General features: G+C 42.6%; 2 protein-coding genes across 3 annotated transcripts; both read right to left on the bottom strand.

Annotated features, from left to right (window-relative positions):
* Window positions 1-1,849: 1,849 nt before the first annotated feature.
* Window positions 1,850-10,844, bottom strand: LOC309439100 (toll-like receptor 2 type-2). The gene is made up of 3 exons (XM_082051230.1): window positions 10,758-10,844; window positions 8,603-8,670; window positions 1,850-6,586 (listed from the first exon to the last, which is right to left on the bottom strand). Exon 3 carries the CDS (start codon window positions 6,576-6,578, stop codon window positions 4,227-4,229), a length of 2,352 nt encoding a protein of 783 aa, XP_081907356.1. The 5' UTR covers window positions 6,579-6,586; window positions 8,603-8,670; window positions 10,758-10,844; the 3' UTR covers window positions 1,850-4,226.
* A 1,683-nt stretch (window positions 10,845-12,527) lies between these two features.
* On the bottom strand, window positions 12,528-17,510 carry LOC309439098 (toll-like receptor 2 type-1). 2 transcript variants are annotated; one of them, XM_082051227.1, is made up of 3 exons: window positions 17,323-17,510; window positions 17,095-17,171; window positions 12,528-15,306 (listed from the first exon to the last, which is right to left on the bottom strand). In XM_082051227.1, exon 3 carries the CDS (start codon window positions 15,300-15,302, stop codon window positions 12,921-12,923), a length of 2,382 nt encoding a protein of 793 aa, XP_081907353.1. In that variant the 5' UTR covers window positions 15,303-15,306; window positions 17,095-17,171; window positions 17,323-17,510; the 3' UTR covers window positions 12,528-12,920. The 2 variants fall into 2 exon arrangements, with proteins under 2 accessions (XP_081907353.1, XP_081907352.1); XM_082051226.1 differs by having other exon boundaries at window positions 17,095-17,510.
* Between the last annotated feature and the right edge of the window lie 332 nt (window positions 17,511-17,842).

The following is a 17,842-nucleotide window of genomic DNA, read 5'->3' as shown; positions in this document are numbered from 1 at the left end:
TATTTGGTAGCCAGGTTTCAGTCTCGCAGGATCTGTAACACATACAATCTCAGAGAGATGAGAAGAGATGTTAATATTTTTGCAGACTCAAGTAGGCTGGTATTTGGGGGGGGTAGGGGGTTAAATACCACTTGCTGCAATTTAGCCAATATTTTATTCTGAGGAATTTGTATTCAGGAGGACAGTGGGCTCTTTCAGCTATAGAAACCTAACATTTCTTTGACTGGCATGTTACACAGTATTGAGATTTGGCTGATCTTGCTGCTTCTGCAAAACAATCATAGAATCATGGAATCATTTTGGTTGGAAAAGACCTTTAAGATCATCAAGTCCAACTGTTAACAACCCTGTCAAGTCCACCTCTAAACCACATCCCTAAGAACCTCGTTGTTCTGTATAATAAGACTCTAAGCAAAGCCTCTTTCTATAAGAAAATGTGTCAGCTTGGCCTTCCTATAACAGAGCTGAGTAGCTGTGGCAGGACATTGGATTCAACTTTAAAATAACCCTAAATATTTCTAAATATTTCAAGTCCTTTGAAACTGATCAGTTATAAACCAAGGGGCTATCCATAATCAGTCATTAAAATTATCTGTTGATGGTTCGACTAGGTTTGCAGATGTATGAACTGGACCTTGTTTATATTTGAAAGATTCCCTAACAACACACCTGATACGAGGTTTCATGAATTCTGCATCTGTGGTTGGTGCATTGTTAGCAAGAGGCAGCCTTGCTCATACTACCCTGAGCAAGTTGATTTGAAGAGGATGTTAAGCCCCTATCCTTACACCCATACCCTTTCCCTAACAAGTGTGCTTTTGATTTGAATTTTCTAAACCATAGCCTGATTACTCGCTAATTCTTATTTTGATCTGCAATAGAGGGATAAGACGGACGCATTAAATAAATTGGAGGTCAATTATTATTAAGGAACAATTATATTTAGGGAAAATTATAGTTCTGTTTGGCTTTATCTTATCTAAGACCCCAAGCAAGCTAGGAAAAGAGTGTATGTATTTTCTGTCTTGATTTTAAGACATCCGGAAATCATTTTTGTAATGAGAGGAACATTTTAAAGAATGTAAATTGCAGTTTTAGAAAGATCTTGCAGTGGATTTTGCTCTTTAATGAAATAACAAAATTGATATAATCCACTTTCATAACAAGTCCTGTTCTTTTTCCTTTCTCTTAGTAGTTAGTAAACAACATTTTTCCTTCAGCAAATGAAATAATAGTTGAAGATCTGCTGCTGCATGTGTAGAAACCTGCTTGAGTGGCAGAAATGTTCGGCTTACTTTTTGAAGCCTATTTTAACCATATGTGAGGAGGATATTTGAATTTAACTTACCACAGCAAAAAAAGGAAGTAAAATAGAAGAGCTGAAAACAAAGCATTTCAAAATTTTAACCCAATAATTTTTCTCTGATTCTGGCTGAGAAAAACACCCAGATTTATCTCTTGTTGTATTTTCTCTCCAGTTTCCGTAACAACAGATTAAGTGGTAACACACACATATTGTACAGACAACTTTTGGACTGACTCTGCTATCTGGTGTTTTGACAACTGGTTACTATAGGCATCATCCAAAGCATTAATTACTCACTGGGTCTAGAACAGGACTCAGATTATTAGTGAGAATGCGAAATGTTGGCTATTTACATGTCTACAATGATATGCATATTCTGCACCCAGTTTTAAAAGACTAGAGAAAATAGCATTTGGTTGAACTGTGGTGTACTATATACCCTTTTGCAAGATAGTACCTCTTTTTGTATTACAACAAGACTGTACAGCATGCTATTGAAGCATTTTTTTATTTTCTCAAAGTAAGAATTGAAAGAAATCGCTGTCTTTAATGGGAAGATTGAAGATTGTGCTAGAAAAAATAGGACATATTTTCTTATTCTGAACATCCTTTAAAAAAAAAAAAAAGAAAAAGGAAAAGAAAGTGCCGATATTTAAATTTGTTTCATTATTATATACATTAGTAGGGGCTTCTAGCTGCAATTCTGACTAGAGAAAGTTGTATAGCAGATAAGGAGAATTCTAAGTCAGATAATGGCTTTGTATACAGCAAATTCTGAAAAAATAGTACCCACATAGTTTGTCCATAAAATAACAAAATAATACTAATATACTACTACTGCTAACGGAAAACATAATCTAAAAGATACTCAGTGCAATTCTTCACAAACTCCATCTGCACCAAGCAGCCAGTCCCAGGAAGAGAGCACTCTGGTCCTGAACAGGCACATTTAAAAATAAAACAAAAACAAACAAACCCCCACACAAACAAAAAATGGATCAAAATGGATGCAGAAGTCTTGCTGCTTAGTGGTCAAATGTCTGACATCTATAGTACCCTGACCACATTGTGAGGAACCGAAATGCAGAGTGTTTATGCATGAATGGGCCGTTCTACTTAGGAGGCAGAGAAGCTGGTTGAAAAAGGTAATTAGCCTAGCTGAAGTAGCTTTTGAAAGCAGATGAAATATGGTCAGTATTTTAAGAATATTTACCTTGTTATTAGGAAACAGAAGCACAGACTAGCTTAATTTACACTTTAATATATATATGAGAATAAAGCAGAGATTGTGTGAAGCCATCTACAGATTAAAGTGAGGTTTAAATGTTAAGAATAGGAAATTACGCAATTAAAAAAACCTTAAGTAAATGAAAAAGTACATGGAAAGAAGGTGGCTTTGTTTGCTTAGATGAAGTAGAAAAGTTAATAATTCTTATAATGTGTTATGCCTCTATTCATTCAATAATGCATGTAAATAAGTCTTTCCTTTGCATTACACTGTCAGAGTTGCCTAATTGTTGGTGTAACGGAAGAATGTTTGTCCTCAGCCTCCTCGATGGCTAGCAAAGGACAGGGAGACTTCTGCTCTCACTGATACATTGGCTGTGCAGAAAACTTCCTAAAAGCAGTAACGTGACAGGTAGCTAGCTGTGAGATGCAAATTCCAATACACAAACTCAATTACAAATATTGAGGTGTTTGAACAGATTTTGTACATATTAGATGCCCAAGACCAAAACACAACAATAAAAACACTAACTTGAGCATGATCTCATCACAGATACAGCAAAATGCTGTAGGTGTTTCCATGTGAAGCCTTTTAAGGTCTTCTTCTGTCCATGTCTGGAGATGTCCCACACTGTGCCTAAGCCCTAAAGTGATCCAGTAGTTAGTTGTCCATTTGTCCTACCAGATTCAACCTGCTAGGAATCAGTCTTTTGGTCCACTGACTAGGAGAGCTATGACAAAAATCCTTGCAGCATAAACCAAGTTTTATTGCATTTGATTACAAGTGATTTATACAAAGAATGAAGAAAAACCTGTGGCTAAGCAGGGTCTCTCCTATCTTTTGCAAAGATAAAGATAGATAAACTACATAGTTGTATATCTAAACAACTTTTCACCATTAAATATTTAAAGGAAACAGCTTCTGCTAACACTGCTGATTAATGTATACAGACAATTGTTGTGGTTTAACCCCAGAAGGCAGCTCAGCACCACACAGCCACTCACTCACTCCCCCCACAGTGGGATGGGGAAGAGGTTCAGAAGGGTGAAAGTGAGAAAACTTGTGGGTTGACCTAAAGACAAGTCAATAGGTTAAGCAAAAGCTGCACATGCAAGCAAAGCAAAATGAGGAATTCATTCTCTACTTCCTGTCAGCAGGCTGATGCTCAGCCATCTCCAGGGAAAGCAGGGCTCTGTTATTCATAACAGTTACTAGGGAAGACAAACACCATCACTCCAAACATTCTCCCTTCCTCCTTCTTTCGCACAATTTTTACTGCCAAGCATGCTGTTATATGGTATGGGACATCCTTTTGGTCACCTGAGATCAGCTGTCCTAGCTGCGTCTCAACCCAGCCTACTCACCAGCAGGACAGTGAGAGAAACAGAAGAGGCCTTGCTGCTGTGCAAGCACTGCTCAGCAATAACTAAGACATTCCTATGTTATCAACACTGTTCTGCTCACAAATCCAAACCACAGCACCATATAAGCAATAATGAAGAAAAATAACTTTGTTCCAACCCAAACCAGTACAACAATTCCTGACCACTGCTACAAAAAGAAAAAAATCTCACAGCAAGTAATAGAATTTACGGTAGCTGTTCTCCAGATAAAGATAGATGATGAGAAGAACATGCAAGGCAAACAAATCCAATGTACATTTCCTACATATTCAGGCTTTACTGTCCTTGTCTAGGATTTTAGAGCTATTTTCAAATTAAACCAAAACATTTCCTGCTGCTTTTCTTCAAGAGGCCACTCCAGGTAGGTCTTTGTGTTCATGATCTTCCGCAGCTTGCAGAACCTCTTGGGAATCGCTTCACTCTGGATGGGCTCCAAGAGGACGAGAATCGCTGCATCATTGTTCTCGTCGAAGAGGCGAAAGTGCGAGAAGTCCAGCTCGTATTTGCACCACTCGCTCTGCACAAAGTGCTCGGACAGCACAAAGAGAGTTTTGTGGCTCTTCTCTATGGAGTCAATGATGTTGTCCACAATCCACTTCCCCGGCACAAAGTCCCGCTTATGGAGGCAGAGCCGAAACGGGGGGCAGGCCTGCTCCAGCTCCCGCACCATTATGTTTTCCACCCAGTCGGAGTCATTCTCGCTGTAGGAGACAAAAGCGTCGTAGCAGATGTCCTTTGGGGGAGCTCGCTTGGGCTTCCGCTTGGCTTGCAGCCATGCCCAGGTCATCCTCAGGTACCAGACCGCGTGGAACTTGTAGCCGACAGCCATGAGGATGAGGATGACCAGGAACACCAGCACACAGATCAGTGACACCACGAGGGACCTGTGGCACTCCATCAGGGAGAGGTGCACGTCTCCAACCTGCACCCCTCTCACTGCCAGAGGAGAGTCACAGACATACTGCTCTGGCCATCCCACCAGCACCTGGGCTATCCTGGCCTCATGGTGGATGAAGGAGAGGAATTCACAGGAGCAAATGAAGTTGTTGCCACTGGCATCCAGCAGCTCCATTTTCTTGAACGACTCAAACTCTTCCCTGGAGAAACTGTTGAGTTTGTTCCTTCTGACTGATAAGGCCACTAAGTTAGGAATGGGTGCAGCACCAGGCAAGGTCTTCAGCTGGTTTTTTGTGAGGTACAGCTCTTTGAGGAATGGCAGTTGCAGTCCAAACTCCTTCAGGTTGTTAGCGCTAACATCCAAAACCTCCAGTGTTGGGGGAATGCAAGAAGTTAGTTTAGGAATTTGAGTGCTGGAGAGATTCAAATATCTCACGTTTTTTGGCCAGTCACACACATCTGGAATCTCACCAAAATTATTGCGGCTAATGTCTAAAAGAATTAGTTTTCTTAGATGAGACAAACTTTTACTTGTCATTTCTAAGTCACTCAGTGAATTCTGACTTAAATTTAGAGTTTGTAGTGAGGGCCAACCACCCGGGCAGGCTGAATGCTCCAAACTCTGGTCTCCAAGCAAATTTGCACTGAGGTCAAGATACTCTAATGACTGAAGATGTTTCGAAAGGCTGCATGGTACCAAAAAGACCTTGGTGTTTTGAACTGTGATTTTGGTAAGAAGAGATAGTAGACTTTCTACATCCCGAAGATCTGTAAACAAATAAAATTCTTCTATAGACAATTTCTCTATTGTCAGAACTCTAAGAGTCTGTGATTGGTTTGCTTGAATTTGCATTTCCCATCTTCCAGTTCCTAAGAACCTACAGTCTGTCAGCTCCACCTCCACTAATTTTGGCATGTCTTCTAAAATGCTGGCAATCTCGGGCATAGTAGCATCTGTTAATAAGGCCTGTTTAAAAGAAATTTTCTTTGCAAAAGAAGATGACATGACTCTCAATAGTTGCATTTCAGCAGGACTACTGAATGCTATTTTTCTCACTTCTAACCAAGTGACAGAGTACAGAAGGTCCCTCACAATAGCTGAGAATACATTAATACTTCTTATGTTTATGATCATGTGATTTATCTCCTTAATCGATTTTAAACTTCCTGGCTCATACTGACTGAGATTACCACTATCAACCCACAACTCGTCAAGAAGCTCAATGCCATCAAAGTTCCCTTGCTTTATCGTGGAGAACCATGGGTTGCCCAGGTGGAGAGAGCTCAGGTTCCTCAGGCTAGAAAAGGGAGGGATTTCCCCCAGGTCTCTGTAGGAATTGCCTTGAAGGTGGAGGTGCTGGAGTGAAAAAAGGTGCCCAAACCACGCAGGGGACAAGTGAGCCAAGCTGTTATTTGATAAGTCCAAGAGCTCCAGCTTCCCAAGGGAGTGAAACGAGTCCTCATCTATAGAGCTGATTTTGTTGGACTGCAGCAGCAGGGTTCTCAGGTTCACAGCCTGCTGCAGATCCTGGGATCGGATGTGCTTTATCTTGTTGTAGGCCAGGTTTAACGTTGTGATTTTGCCTGTGAGCCCTGGAGGGATGAAGTCCAAGCCCATGGAAGAGCAGTTGCAAAGCTGAGTGGCATCACATGAAGGACAAGCCTGCTTCAGCACTTGCTCTTCAGAGAGGTTTCCAGCTAAGACCACGTAGATGGCCCATACTTGCCAGATGGGTGTAGTCATTATTTTGTCTAAAATACCAAATACAATCAGATTAAATATAAGATGAATAGTTTTGAAGAAGCTACATTTTAGATATAGCTAAAACGTAAACCTTACTGTTCTGCCCTGTTGAAGGCACTCTACCTATGTTTTTAACACTCTTAAGAGATGAAAAAAATCTGTCAAAACAAGGTGCACTAAACATAAATATTCCAGAATAATTTTCTAAATGCTAAGTACGCTGAATTTACTCATATTTTTCCTGTGGTTTCTAATTTTGTAATGAGAACTATCAAATCAATTAACAGCTGCAAAAATCTTTTGCAGGTTCAGCAAAACATCTGATTAATCACAACATTATTATTAATCTGATCCTTGTTTAGAAAATAGTCCCCATACGTGCCCTTTAGCCCCACCCTACGTCTTTTTCTCCTGAATCTGTGACTATTATTTTGTTTATTCATATTTTACTATAATGAGCCTCCTGTATGTGTTTCAAATCATGGTTACATCAAGAAAAGTCAGCACCCTGTGGGAGACAGTGATGTTTACATTTAGTACTCATTTCAAGTATATGTCTAATCTCAGTTCTGACCATAGAGAGAAGAGAGTTGCATAAATTTCAGTCCCTTTCCTCATTTTGCCCACCTTTGGCTATTCTGATTCCAAATGTGCTAGTGGCAGGGAAATACGTATTGGCCTAGGTGTCTGTGTAGGCCATCGTTATCACGTTGCTACCAGTGTGATACTAGCTAATGGAACTCAAGCTGGCAAAACCAACCATTGTAACCTACCTACTCTTAGCTCTTCCTTTTTACTGCCACATCCTTCTACTCTGCCAGTGGTTTTTTCTGCTTTGCGCCTCTGCAGCAGAGGGAAGTTCAGGCCCAGCCATGAGGAAGAGCCAGGGGCTTTTGGAGCCTCCTGCTGATCAGCTGGCTAGACTAGATCAGCTTTTACCAGCCCCACTGCCTGTTCCTCATCTTTTGGACTGAAATGATTCAAGACAAGACACACAGCTGTGTCACTTCTCTTTCTTCTCACAGCCATGTCATTCACAGTACTGATTTGACAGGGCTTTTTGTGTTACAGAGCTTGCTGCAATACCCAGCCTATTCTTACTCCCACAAGGTGACTTCAGCTCTTCTGTACCTCTGAGAAGTTGGAGAAACAATTCTTGAAGCCTGAGAGGGCTGTGTTCCCTTCAAAACCCTTGTTACATATTGAATCATAACTCCTTTTTTATTGATGCTTTCTTGACAAGGATGAAAGAGCACTTTTAAAGTGTAACTTTCCCCAGTGTGTCACAAACGCTCCTACTTCAGTAGGTATCTTACTGAGGGTGAAAAGAGTGAACCAGCCCCAAAGAGGCTAATGAACAGGTTTCCAAAGATCATCATGGTCTCTGTATCAGGTTAAATGGGTTAGATTGCCTCACTGAGGAGTACTTTCTCCTTCAGTCATCCCACTGAAGCTCTGCGCAGAAAATCTCCAGTAGTTAGAATTAATACTCTTATTTGTTTTACAATAGCTGACCCACACAGACAAGTTCATTCGGACAAGTCCTACTCTCCTAGTTGTATTTATTTTAGCCAGAGCTGCTTGAAATGATTCAAACGGGACAGAAATAGCTGAAATTGTTTGAGCATATGGGGAGAGGAATAAAAGTTGTAGACTTTTTTTTTTTTAATAATTCCATCTCTTCCTACCTGAAGGATTATAAACATTTTTACCTTCTGTGTTATTTTCCTGTAATCTCTATCTCTCTCTGATGTAGAGCTTTGGGTCTTGAAGGACACAGTCCTCTCCTTTCTTTAGAGGCCCACAGCTGAGCTGGTCATCCACCATGTGTTCCAACATCAATGGAGAAAAATAATAACTCTTACAGACAATTTACATCATGTCCCTTAGACACTCAAATTAAGATACGATGATTCTAAGAGAAGCGATTCCATCAACTTAAAATGGAGCACCATAGTTCAGGTACCTAGAGATTTATATATGTGAATTCCACCCTAAGAACTGCAATTTGTAGTCACACTCACCTGCTGTCCAGCTGAGGTTCTTCTATGGGGCTTTTTTGGTCTTGCAAGTCTGGCTGGAAAACATAGTGCTGTAGGCCATAGGAACAAAGCTATGAGTAAGAGGATTTTCACAAGCAACACATTTAAGTGGGATTTTTAAAGTTGCCATCAAAATGCTTACTATTAGAACAAGAAACAAGCAGATAACCTGGCCAATCAAAATCTATCTATAGGTAGGTTATTCACAGATGGGAAATTGGCAGCACATAAGGGAACTGGACAGGTACTCCACTGGAAATATTGGATGAGCCTAATGACTCTCCACCTTTCCAGCCTGAAACCAACCAGGGACTGCAGGACTGAACCCCATTTGGTGGTACAGGATGATTTTCTTTATTGTCACTTCCCTGAGCATCTTTTCCAGATTTTTTTTCATCTTTAATGTGAACAGACACTCGGGGAAATCCCATTCCCACCCTCATTCATTTTCAGCCATTCTCTTCCCCTTCCCATTCCTGTCTAATAATTCAACTTAAGATCCTGACTTACAGGGTGATTTCAGGCCTCCCTGCACCCACTCATAAATACAGCCCCACTCCACATCAACACCACCCTGCCAAGGAATCACGTTTCCCTGTTGTGCTGGGAATAAAAAAAAAAAAAGCCACGCAGAATTTGCAATGCAGCTAATAATATGGAATATTGCGCAGATGCCATTATGCCATAGACCACTTTGGTAAACTGGGCATTCAAAGTGTTTCTGGGTTATGGACAAAGGGTCTGAGCCATCAGCACTCTCAGGATTATCTTCCCGGGCCCAGGCCAGTAGAACTATTTGAAGAAATACAAAATCATTGAATTGTTTTGCTTGGAAAAGACCTTTAAGATCATTGAGTCAATCATCAACCTAGCACTGCTAAGTCCACTTCCAAACCATGTTCTGAAGAATCTCATCTACATGTCTTTTAAACACCTCCAGGGACAGTGACTGAATCACTTCCGCGGTCAGTCTGTTCCTGTGAAGGAATCTTTCCTAATATCCAATCTAAACCTCCCCTGGTGCAACTTGAGATGATTTACTCTGGTCCTACCACTTGGTACTTGGGAGAAGAGACCAACACCCTCCACTCCACAACCTCCTTTCAGGTAGTTGTAGAAAGCGATAAGGTCTCACCTCAGCCTTCTGTTCTCCAGGCTATGCGCATATTTTCAGACAAAACCATGAGTGCCAACAAAATGAGGTTCTATAAATGCTAACATATGCTAAAAGCTAATATAACTGCTAAAATAAAGTGTGCAAATTGATTCTAGCTTGGGGAATGCTGTCAAGCTAAATGAAGGCTGGTAAGTTTGAGCAGTGCCATGGAGTCTGCAGCGAAAGGGTCAGTGGTTGGTGAAGGGATCAATCCACAAGCGGGCTGGGGAAAGCTGCTGCTTTCCACTTGGTTGTGTGTGGGTTACACATCCCTGGCTATTACCCACCAGCTTTGCCTTACTAATATATATGTGTGTACACACACACACACACACGTGCAGGCATGCCCGTTTCTTGTTCCAACACAGAAGATGTGCAACTGGGCAGAGTTAGGTGAGGAGATAGCTGATCCCACTGCCCCAAGACCCTTGCTGAATGAGCTCTTTTCCTGGTTGAATTCCTAAACCAAACACAGCTCACCTTCACGTCCAGCCTTTCCTGGGCAGCCAGTATCAACACACAAGTGGGAAAACATACGAACAGGATGAAGCACATGCAAGGCTCCCACCCGCATGGAAACGGAGCAGAAATGGCAGTCTGACCCAACTTGTCTCCTTCTCATTTGCTGTTTTCCTCTCTCCTCTTTCCTGACAGCCACTGCTCCCATCAACGTGTCCCAGCTCTCTCAGGGAGCCTTCCTCCTGCTGCCTGCCCACCATACAGCCCTGCCTGCTGCCTGCGATTGCACCTGCCTGCTACACTTCTGCTGGCAGCCAGAAATCCCTCCCTGCCCTGCATTCCTGCAGAAGCTGGCCCCTGCTGGCAGCCCCAAGCACCCTGAACCCCCCAAGCAGAGGAGGAGGACTCGGTGGCAGAGATTACATAGCCTCTTCCCAGTGCTCCCTCCTTGCTTCTTCCTCTCTTGTTCCAGCTCCACCCTTTTTCCCTGCGTTTCCGGCCTCCACCTGCCTGCAAACTCACCTCTTTGCAGAAGAGATTCCTGGGGATGCCAGCTTCAGCTCTGGTGCCTGCATACCAGTTAACCTATGTCGTATTTCACCTCTCTCTTACTGATCACTCTTCACCCAGCTTCCTCTCATGTTGCTGTTTCCTTCCCACTTCGCCTCTCAGCCTCACAATGTAAGCAGGGGAATTCCCACCTAGATCTCATGGGTGTAAGAGCAGTAACACTATCGGTCCTTTTAAATGTGCCAATCCATAAAAGTCTGGGTTTATGGTAAAAGTGTACTGTGTGAAAGCCAGGGCTTCTCTTAATTCTCTCTCTGACCTTCACTTTGAAATGACCAGCCAGGCATCTTATCTCTAGGCATGCAGTTTCCTAATCTGTTTCATCAGTGCTCAGTGTTTGCTATCAGATGATTCACTCATCACTCACCTGGAGTTCAGCCCTGACTCGCCCTTGAGCTATTCTTGTCCAAGAGAGTGAATAGAAAAATATTTTTGCAGTAGACTTTGGACTAACCCTAGAAACAGCATTATAACAGGAAAGTAGAAGTGAAAGTAGTGTTTGCAGGCTACACTCACAGAAACTATCATCTTGTGTCTGTGTATATACATATACACACTGGAGTGTGAATATATACATATGCAGAGGCACATACACAGATATACATCTATCTGACTGTGTACACATATGCCATAGAGACGTGCGTATAAGCAAATTTCTCCATTTTTCAAATACTCAGTTCATATACCAATGCTTTTGTACTTCACCACAAAATAATTGCATGTATAAAGTTTAATCAAGATACATTTAGACTCTGCTGTACTTACGCCTCAACAACACAAGCAAAGCGGAGCATGGAAGTGCCACGTTAGAGAAACCCACATCTAACTTTATCCCCTCAGAGACAATTTCAGGTTTCCACAAGAATATCTGAAGCACAAGAAACCCCAAACTGTGACTCAAGGCACTCAGAGTGGGACCAGCTATCTTAATATAAACTTCTGGATCTATCATCTGCTTATCTGGATTCCAATTGTAATTGGGGAAGAACAATAGAGCAATTCTAGGAGATACCTCATACTGAAGTAGAAAGACGAACTGAGTCTTATTTGTGTGATTTTCTGCACTGGTTATATAGGAAGCTAAGTAGAGCTGTAAGGGTGTGTGGCCCAATGATTATTCAAACGCGCTATGCAAAGTAGAAGAGCAGAAACAAAAAGTGAGCCAGTCTGCAACACCTAGCCCACTCATTAGAAACACAGCCTCATGCCCCACAAATAGAAGGCTTCAGCTGTTTCTGGGGGTAGACAAAAATGAACATGGTGGTAACAATGGGGGGATAAACAAGAACTCACAGGGAGGAAAAAAAAACACCACACACACACAAAACCAAAAACCAACCAAACAACAAAAACCAAACAAACAGACCACCAAACACCACACACACTTAAACCAAATAATTCAATGTCTCTGGATTTCACCACAGTCACTGTATAAGGTGCAGGCATGCTTCCTTCACATTTAATGAGTAAACTCCAACAATTAATAATAATTAGTGGGTAAACTCCAAACTGTGCATGATGGTATGAATTTGGGTGTAACTAGCCAGAATAACAGACTTGTGAACGGAGGTACATATTCAATACTGTCCTTTTTTGTGTTGCACAGGAATGGCAGGGCTTTGGAGGGCATATTTTAATACAAGTCCCCATTTTTTTTTTTCCAGAATTTAATTTTAATTCCCCTGCTATGCATGATGGCAATGAAAATAAATCAAAGCAGTGCAACAGACACAGCAGAGTACTGAAGCACTTGGCTTTTATTTTCATTTGTAAATTACAAAGACATTGTTAGGAACTATTTGTGGATGTGGTAACAGGAATAAAGAGTACAGAAATACCCTAATTCAGCTAAATGTATGTAGAAAAGCACATGAAGTCCAATATAGCTTCCAAACATCATAGTTACTGGCAGGGATTCTGAAAGATCAGAGTATCAAATCACTGGAAAGCCTAAAGTAGGTCTTTCTCATTTAGTAAGATCATAATTATTTCTACACAAAACAGAGACAGTTCTCCTTAGGCAGAAAAATAAGAAAGAAAAAATTCTTAGTAGGTAGAAACAATGACACATATCCTTTAAGAAAATATGCTGAAATGGGGGGCTGCTGATTTGTTCTATGACTTCAAGGCTCCTTTCAAGTTTTCCCAAAAGATGTTCTGCTGCTCTTCACCAGGAGGCCACTCCAGGTAGGTCTTTGTGTTCATGATCTTCCGCAGCTTGCAGAACCTCTTGGGAATCGCTTCACTCTGGATGGGCTCCAAGAGGACGAGAATCGCTGCATCATTGTTCTCGTCGAAGAGGCGAAAGTGCGAGAAGTCCAGCTCGTATTTGCACCACTCGCTCTGCACAAAGTGCTCGGACAGCACAAAGAGCGTTTTGTGGCTCTTCTCTATGGAGTCAATGATGTTGTCCACAATCCACTTCCCCGGCACAAAGTCCCGCTTATGGAGGCAGAGCCGAAACGGGGGGCAGGCCTGCTCCAGCTCCCGCACCATTATGTTTTCCACCCAGTCGGAGTCATTCTCGCTGTAGGAGACAAAAGCGTCGTAGCAGATGTCCTTTGGGGGAGCTCGCTTGGGCTTCCGCTTGGCTTGCAGCCATGCCCAGGTCATCCTCAGGTACCAGACCGCGTGGAACTTGTAGCCGACAGCCACGAGGATGAGGATGACCAGGAACACCAGCACACAGATCAGTGACACCACGAGGGACCTGTGGCACTCCATCAGGGAGAGGTGCACGTCTCCAACCTGCACCCCTCTCACTGCCAGAGGAGAGTCACAGACATACTGCTCTGGCCATCCCACCAGCACCTGGGCTATCCTGGCCTCATGGTGGATGAAGGAGAGGAATTCACAGGAGCAAATGAAGTTGTTGCCACTGGCATCCAGCAGCTCCATTTTCTTGAACGACTCAAACTCTTCCCTGGAGAAACTGTTGAGTTTGTTCCTTCTGATTGACAAGGCCACTAAGTTAGGAACGGGTGCAGCACCAGGCAAGGTCTTCAGCTGGTTTTTTGTGAGGTACAGCTCTTTGAGGAATGGCAGTTGCAGTCCAAACTCCTTCAGGTTGTTAGCGCTAACATCCAAAACCTCCAGTGTTGGGGGAATGCAAGAAGTTAGTTTAGGAATTTGAGCGCTGGAGAGATTCAAATATCTCAGGGTTTTTGGCCAGTCACACACATCCGGAATCTCACCAAAATTATTGCGGCTAATGTCAAGATTAATTAGTGTGGGTAGACGACTTACAGAATTTGTTGTCTGTTTCAGAGATTTTAGAGAGTTCTGACTTAAATTTAAAGTTTGCAATGAAGGCCAAGCATCTTCACAGATTGTCTCATTTAAGCGATTATTTACAAGTAAGTTATCATGAAAGTCCACATACACAAGTGATGAAAAATGTTTTGCAATATTGCATGGTACCATGAAAACTCTAGAGCTTACAATGGTGAGTCTTTTCAGGTTTTTTAATTGTGACTCCAAACCTTCCAGGTCAAAAAACAAATGAAAATGTGGAATAATTATATTTATTATTGATACTGTTTCAACAAAACTTTGCCCACTGCTTGCGATTTCTTCAGTATTCCATGCTCCTTTTCCTTCAAGTACACAATCGATTGCCTCTAACTCTTGCAAAGATGTGATTTCTTTCAGTAATACTAGTATTCGGCTTATATATTTATCTGTGAACCAAGCATCTTTAAATGTAAGTTTTCGTATCCTAAAAGGAAGTGTAGAGTTCTGCACTAAGCTTTTTTTTTCAATCTCTAATTTTATTTCTCTCACTTCTAACCAAGTGACAGAGTGCAGAAGGTCCCTCACGATAGCTGTGAATACATTTGTATTTCTTAGGTTTATGATCATGTGATTTATCTTCTTAATTGATTTTAAACTTCCTGGCTCATACTGACTGAGATTACCACTATCAACCCACAACTCGTCAAGAAGCTCAATGCCATCAAAGTTCCCTTGCTTTATCGTGGAGAACCATGGGTTGCCCAGGTGGAGAGAGCTCAGGTTCCTCAGGCTAGAAAAGGGAGGGATTTCCCCCAGGTCTCTGTAGGAATTGCCTTGAAGGTGGAGGTGCTGGAGTGAAAAAAGGTGCCCAAACCACGCAGGGGACAAGTGAGCCAAGCTGTTATTTGATAAGTCCAAGAGCTCCAGCTTCCCAAGGGAGTGAAACGAGTCCTCATCTATAGAGCTGATTTTGTTGGACTGCAGCAGCAGGGTTCTCAGGTTCACAGCCTGCTGCAGATCCTGGGATCGGATGTGCTTTATCTTGTTGTAGGCCAGGTTTAACGTTGTGATTTTGCCTGTGAGCCCCGGGGGGATGAAGTCCAAGCCCATGGAAGAGCAGTTGCAAAGCTGAGTGGCATCACATGAAGGACAAGCCTGCTTCAGCACTTGCTCTTCAGAGAGGTTTCCAGCTAAGACCACGTAGATGGCCCATACTTGCCAAATGGGTGTAGTTCTGGATTTCTGTTTTGTTTGGCTGGACATTTTGCTGTATAAAAGAGAGAGGAACGATGGTAGTGTTGACTTTTAGTTTTGAACAGCAACTGAAAACAATTGAAAACCTGTGCAATTGTATTAGGAAGTTCAGATTAAACCTTTTTCTTGTAAGAGTCATCCTGTGACATCTATATACCTTTCCTAACTGGCCTGCAAATCTTCTCTTGGAGTGCAGCCACATCATATCTGAACAATCATAAAGGAGCATTCTCAATGTCCTTGCCTTCTCATGTGCTTGTTGGCTATGGCTCTCACCTCTCACATCTCTCATATTACAGCTCTCCCAGCAACAAAACCACAGCTGGATGTTTCAGATGTAAACAGGGGAAGACCATTAGATCATGAGTGATCTGGATGGGTGAATTGAGTGTTACCCTCAATGAGTCTGCAGACAACACCAAGATGGGCAGGAGAGTTGATCTGCTCGAGGCTCTACAAGGGGATCTGGACAGGCTGGGTTGATGGGCTGAGGCCAATTGCATGGAGTTCAACAAGGCCAGGTGCCGGGTCCTGCACTTGGGTCACAACAACTCCAGGCAGTGCTACAGGCTCGGGGAAGAGAGGCTGGAAAGCTGCCTGGCAGAGAGGGATCTCGGGATATTGTTTGACAGGCAGCTGAACATGAGGCAGCACTGTGCCCAGGTGGCCAAAAAGGCCAACAGCATCCTGGCTTGTATCAGGAATAGTGTGGCCAGCAGTACTAGGGCAGTGGTTGTTCCCCTGTACTCCACAGTGCTGAGGTTTCACTTCGAATCCTGTGTTCAGTTCTGGGCCCCTCACTACAGAGGTGCTGGAGAGAGTTCGGAGAAGGGCAATGAAGCTGGTGAGGGGTCTGGAGCACAAGTCTGATGAGGAGCGGCTGAGGGAACTGGGGCTGTTTAGCCTGGAGAAAAGGAGGCTGAGGGGAGACCTTATCGCTGTCTACAACTACCTGAAAGGAGGCTGTAGCATGGAGGGTGTTGGTCTCCTCTCCCAAGTAAGTAGTAATAGGATGATGGGAAATGGCCTCAGGTTACACCAGGGGAGGCTTAGATTGGATATTAGGAAAAATTTATTCACCAAAAGGGTTATCAAGTATTGAAACAGGCTGCCCAGGGAAGTGGCATGTAGATGTGGCACTTAGAGACATGTTTTAGTGATGGACCTGTCGATGTTAGGTTAACAATAAGACTCAATGAATTTAAAGGTCTTTTCAAAACTTAATGACTCTATGACTCTAAATGCTCACAGCCTTCACAGCCTTAGCCTGTCCATCTAGTATGGCTTCCCACGAGGCAGAAGCCCAAACAGAGCATGTCCTCCCTCTTGCCCCTTCAGGTGGGTTGTGGCTTCTGACACTGCAAACTTTCCCAGAAGAGATTTTGGGTCCCCTGCATGGAGTCTTACCAGCCTCAAGGCTTCTAAAAAGCAGAACTCTGTAACAGTCTCCTGACACACCCTTTTATACAGTGTGTAAACAATTTACATTCTTTACTGGAAAGGCAGAACAAGCTGATATGCAACCAAACAAGTCTATCATCCTTTTCTGTAAATCAGCAATGACAATACATGGGAATTAAATATTACCATCACCCTATAAGCCATGGATGTAATTAGAACAATACTGATTTTAATACACAGAAGGGCTATGTTTCCTGCCATGGGTGCCAAGGAACATTTCACTGTTGGCTACACCAGGAAGTAAGTCACTTATCAAGGCTCACAAGTTGCCGTCAACAGCTCCAGTACTGCAGACAAACAGCATTCCCAAATCCTGAATACGCGGAGATTAAATACTTACCTTGTGCACTATATGCTGTATTTCAGTCTCCTCAGGTGCTGATGGTGTACTCTGGGATCCAAGTGGTCACCTCATACCTGAAAGAACAACACAAGCAGGAAACCCCTTGGCAGGTCTGATGCAACAACACTCCTGGAGTGAGAAAATATTTCAGCTTGTGCTTCTCAAATCAAACTTTATGTTTACAGTTTCCCAGCATCCTCTAACTACTCCTTCAGTGAAGCATACCAGTTTGCATGGCTTTTCCTTAGTGTCTGCTCTGCTAGAGAAACCATGGCTTCTGAAGAGTTCAGCATTGTCCAGCACACATGACACTGCTCTTCAAACTGACATTTCAGCCACGTGTATTGCTGCTTCTGACCAGGGACACAAAAATGAGCAGAGACTGAGTTTGCACTTGCTTCTTTGCAAGCTGAAAGCAGATCTCTTTTCTCTTGTCAGTCATCACCCATCACTGGAAAGGCTGATGTAACCATTTTGCGCAAGTCATTCTTTCACAATTACTTCCTCTGGCACTAGGTGCAGAAATAGTTCCTAAGCAGAACTGTATTCACCTCCCTGTGTCTCTGCTTTTGATACTTATTATTTGGTATGCTTTGGGAGGGTGTTAACTGCCCCGAGCAACAAAACATCCCAGCACAGTCAAGTTATTTTGTTGTGTAGGTTCTGTAAAATGCTATCAATGTATAGATTGAGATATATATTATATTGATATAAATGTTGGAGTCAAATTGTTTAGTCAAAGAGT

This window comes from Streptopelia decaocto (genome assembly GCF_964273445.1).
Source record: "Streptopelia decaocto genome assembly, chromosome: 4".
Classification (NCBI taxonomy): domain Eukaryota; kingdom Metazoa; phylum Chordata; class Aves; order Columbiformes; family Columbidae; genus Streptopelia; species Streptopelia decaocto.
This window is presented reverse-complemented; position numbering and strand designations above follow the sequence as displayed.

Excerpts from the sequence above, each read along its gene's own strand:
- LOC309439100 (XM_082051230.1), bottom strand. The coding sequence starts at position 6,578 with ATGACTACACCCATCTGGCAAGTATGGGCCATCTACGTGGTCTTAGCT.
- LOC309439098 (XM_082051226.1), bottom strand. The coding sequence starts at position 15,302 with ATGTCCAGCCAAACAAAACAGAAATCCAGAACTACACCCATTTGGCAA.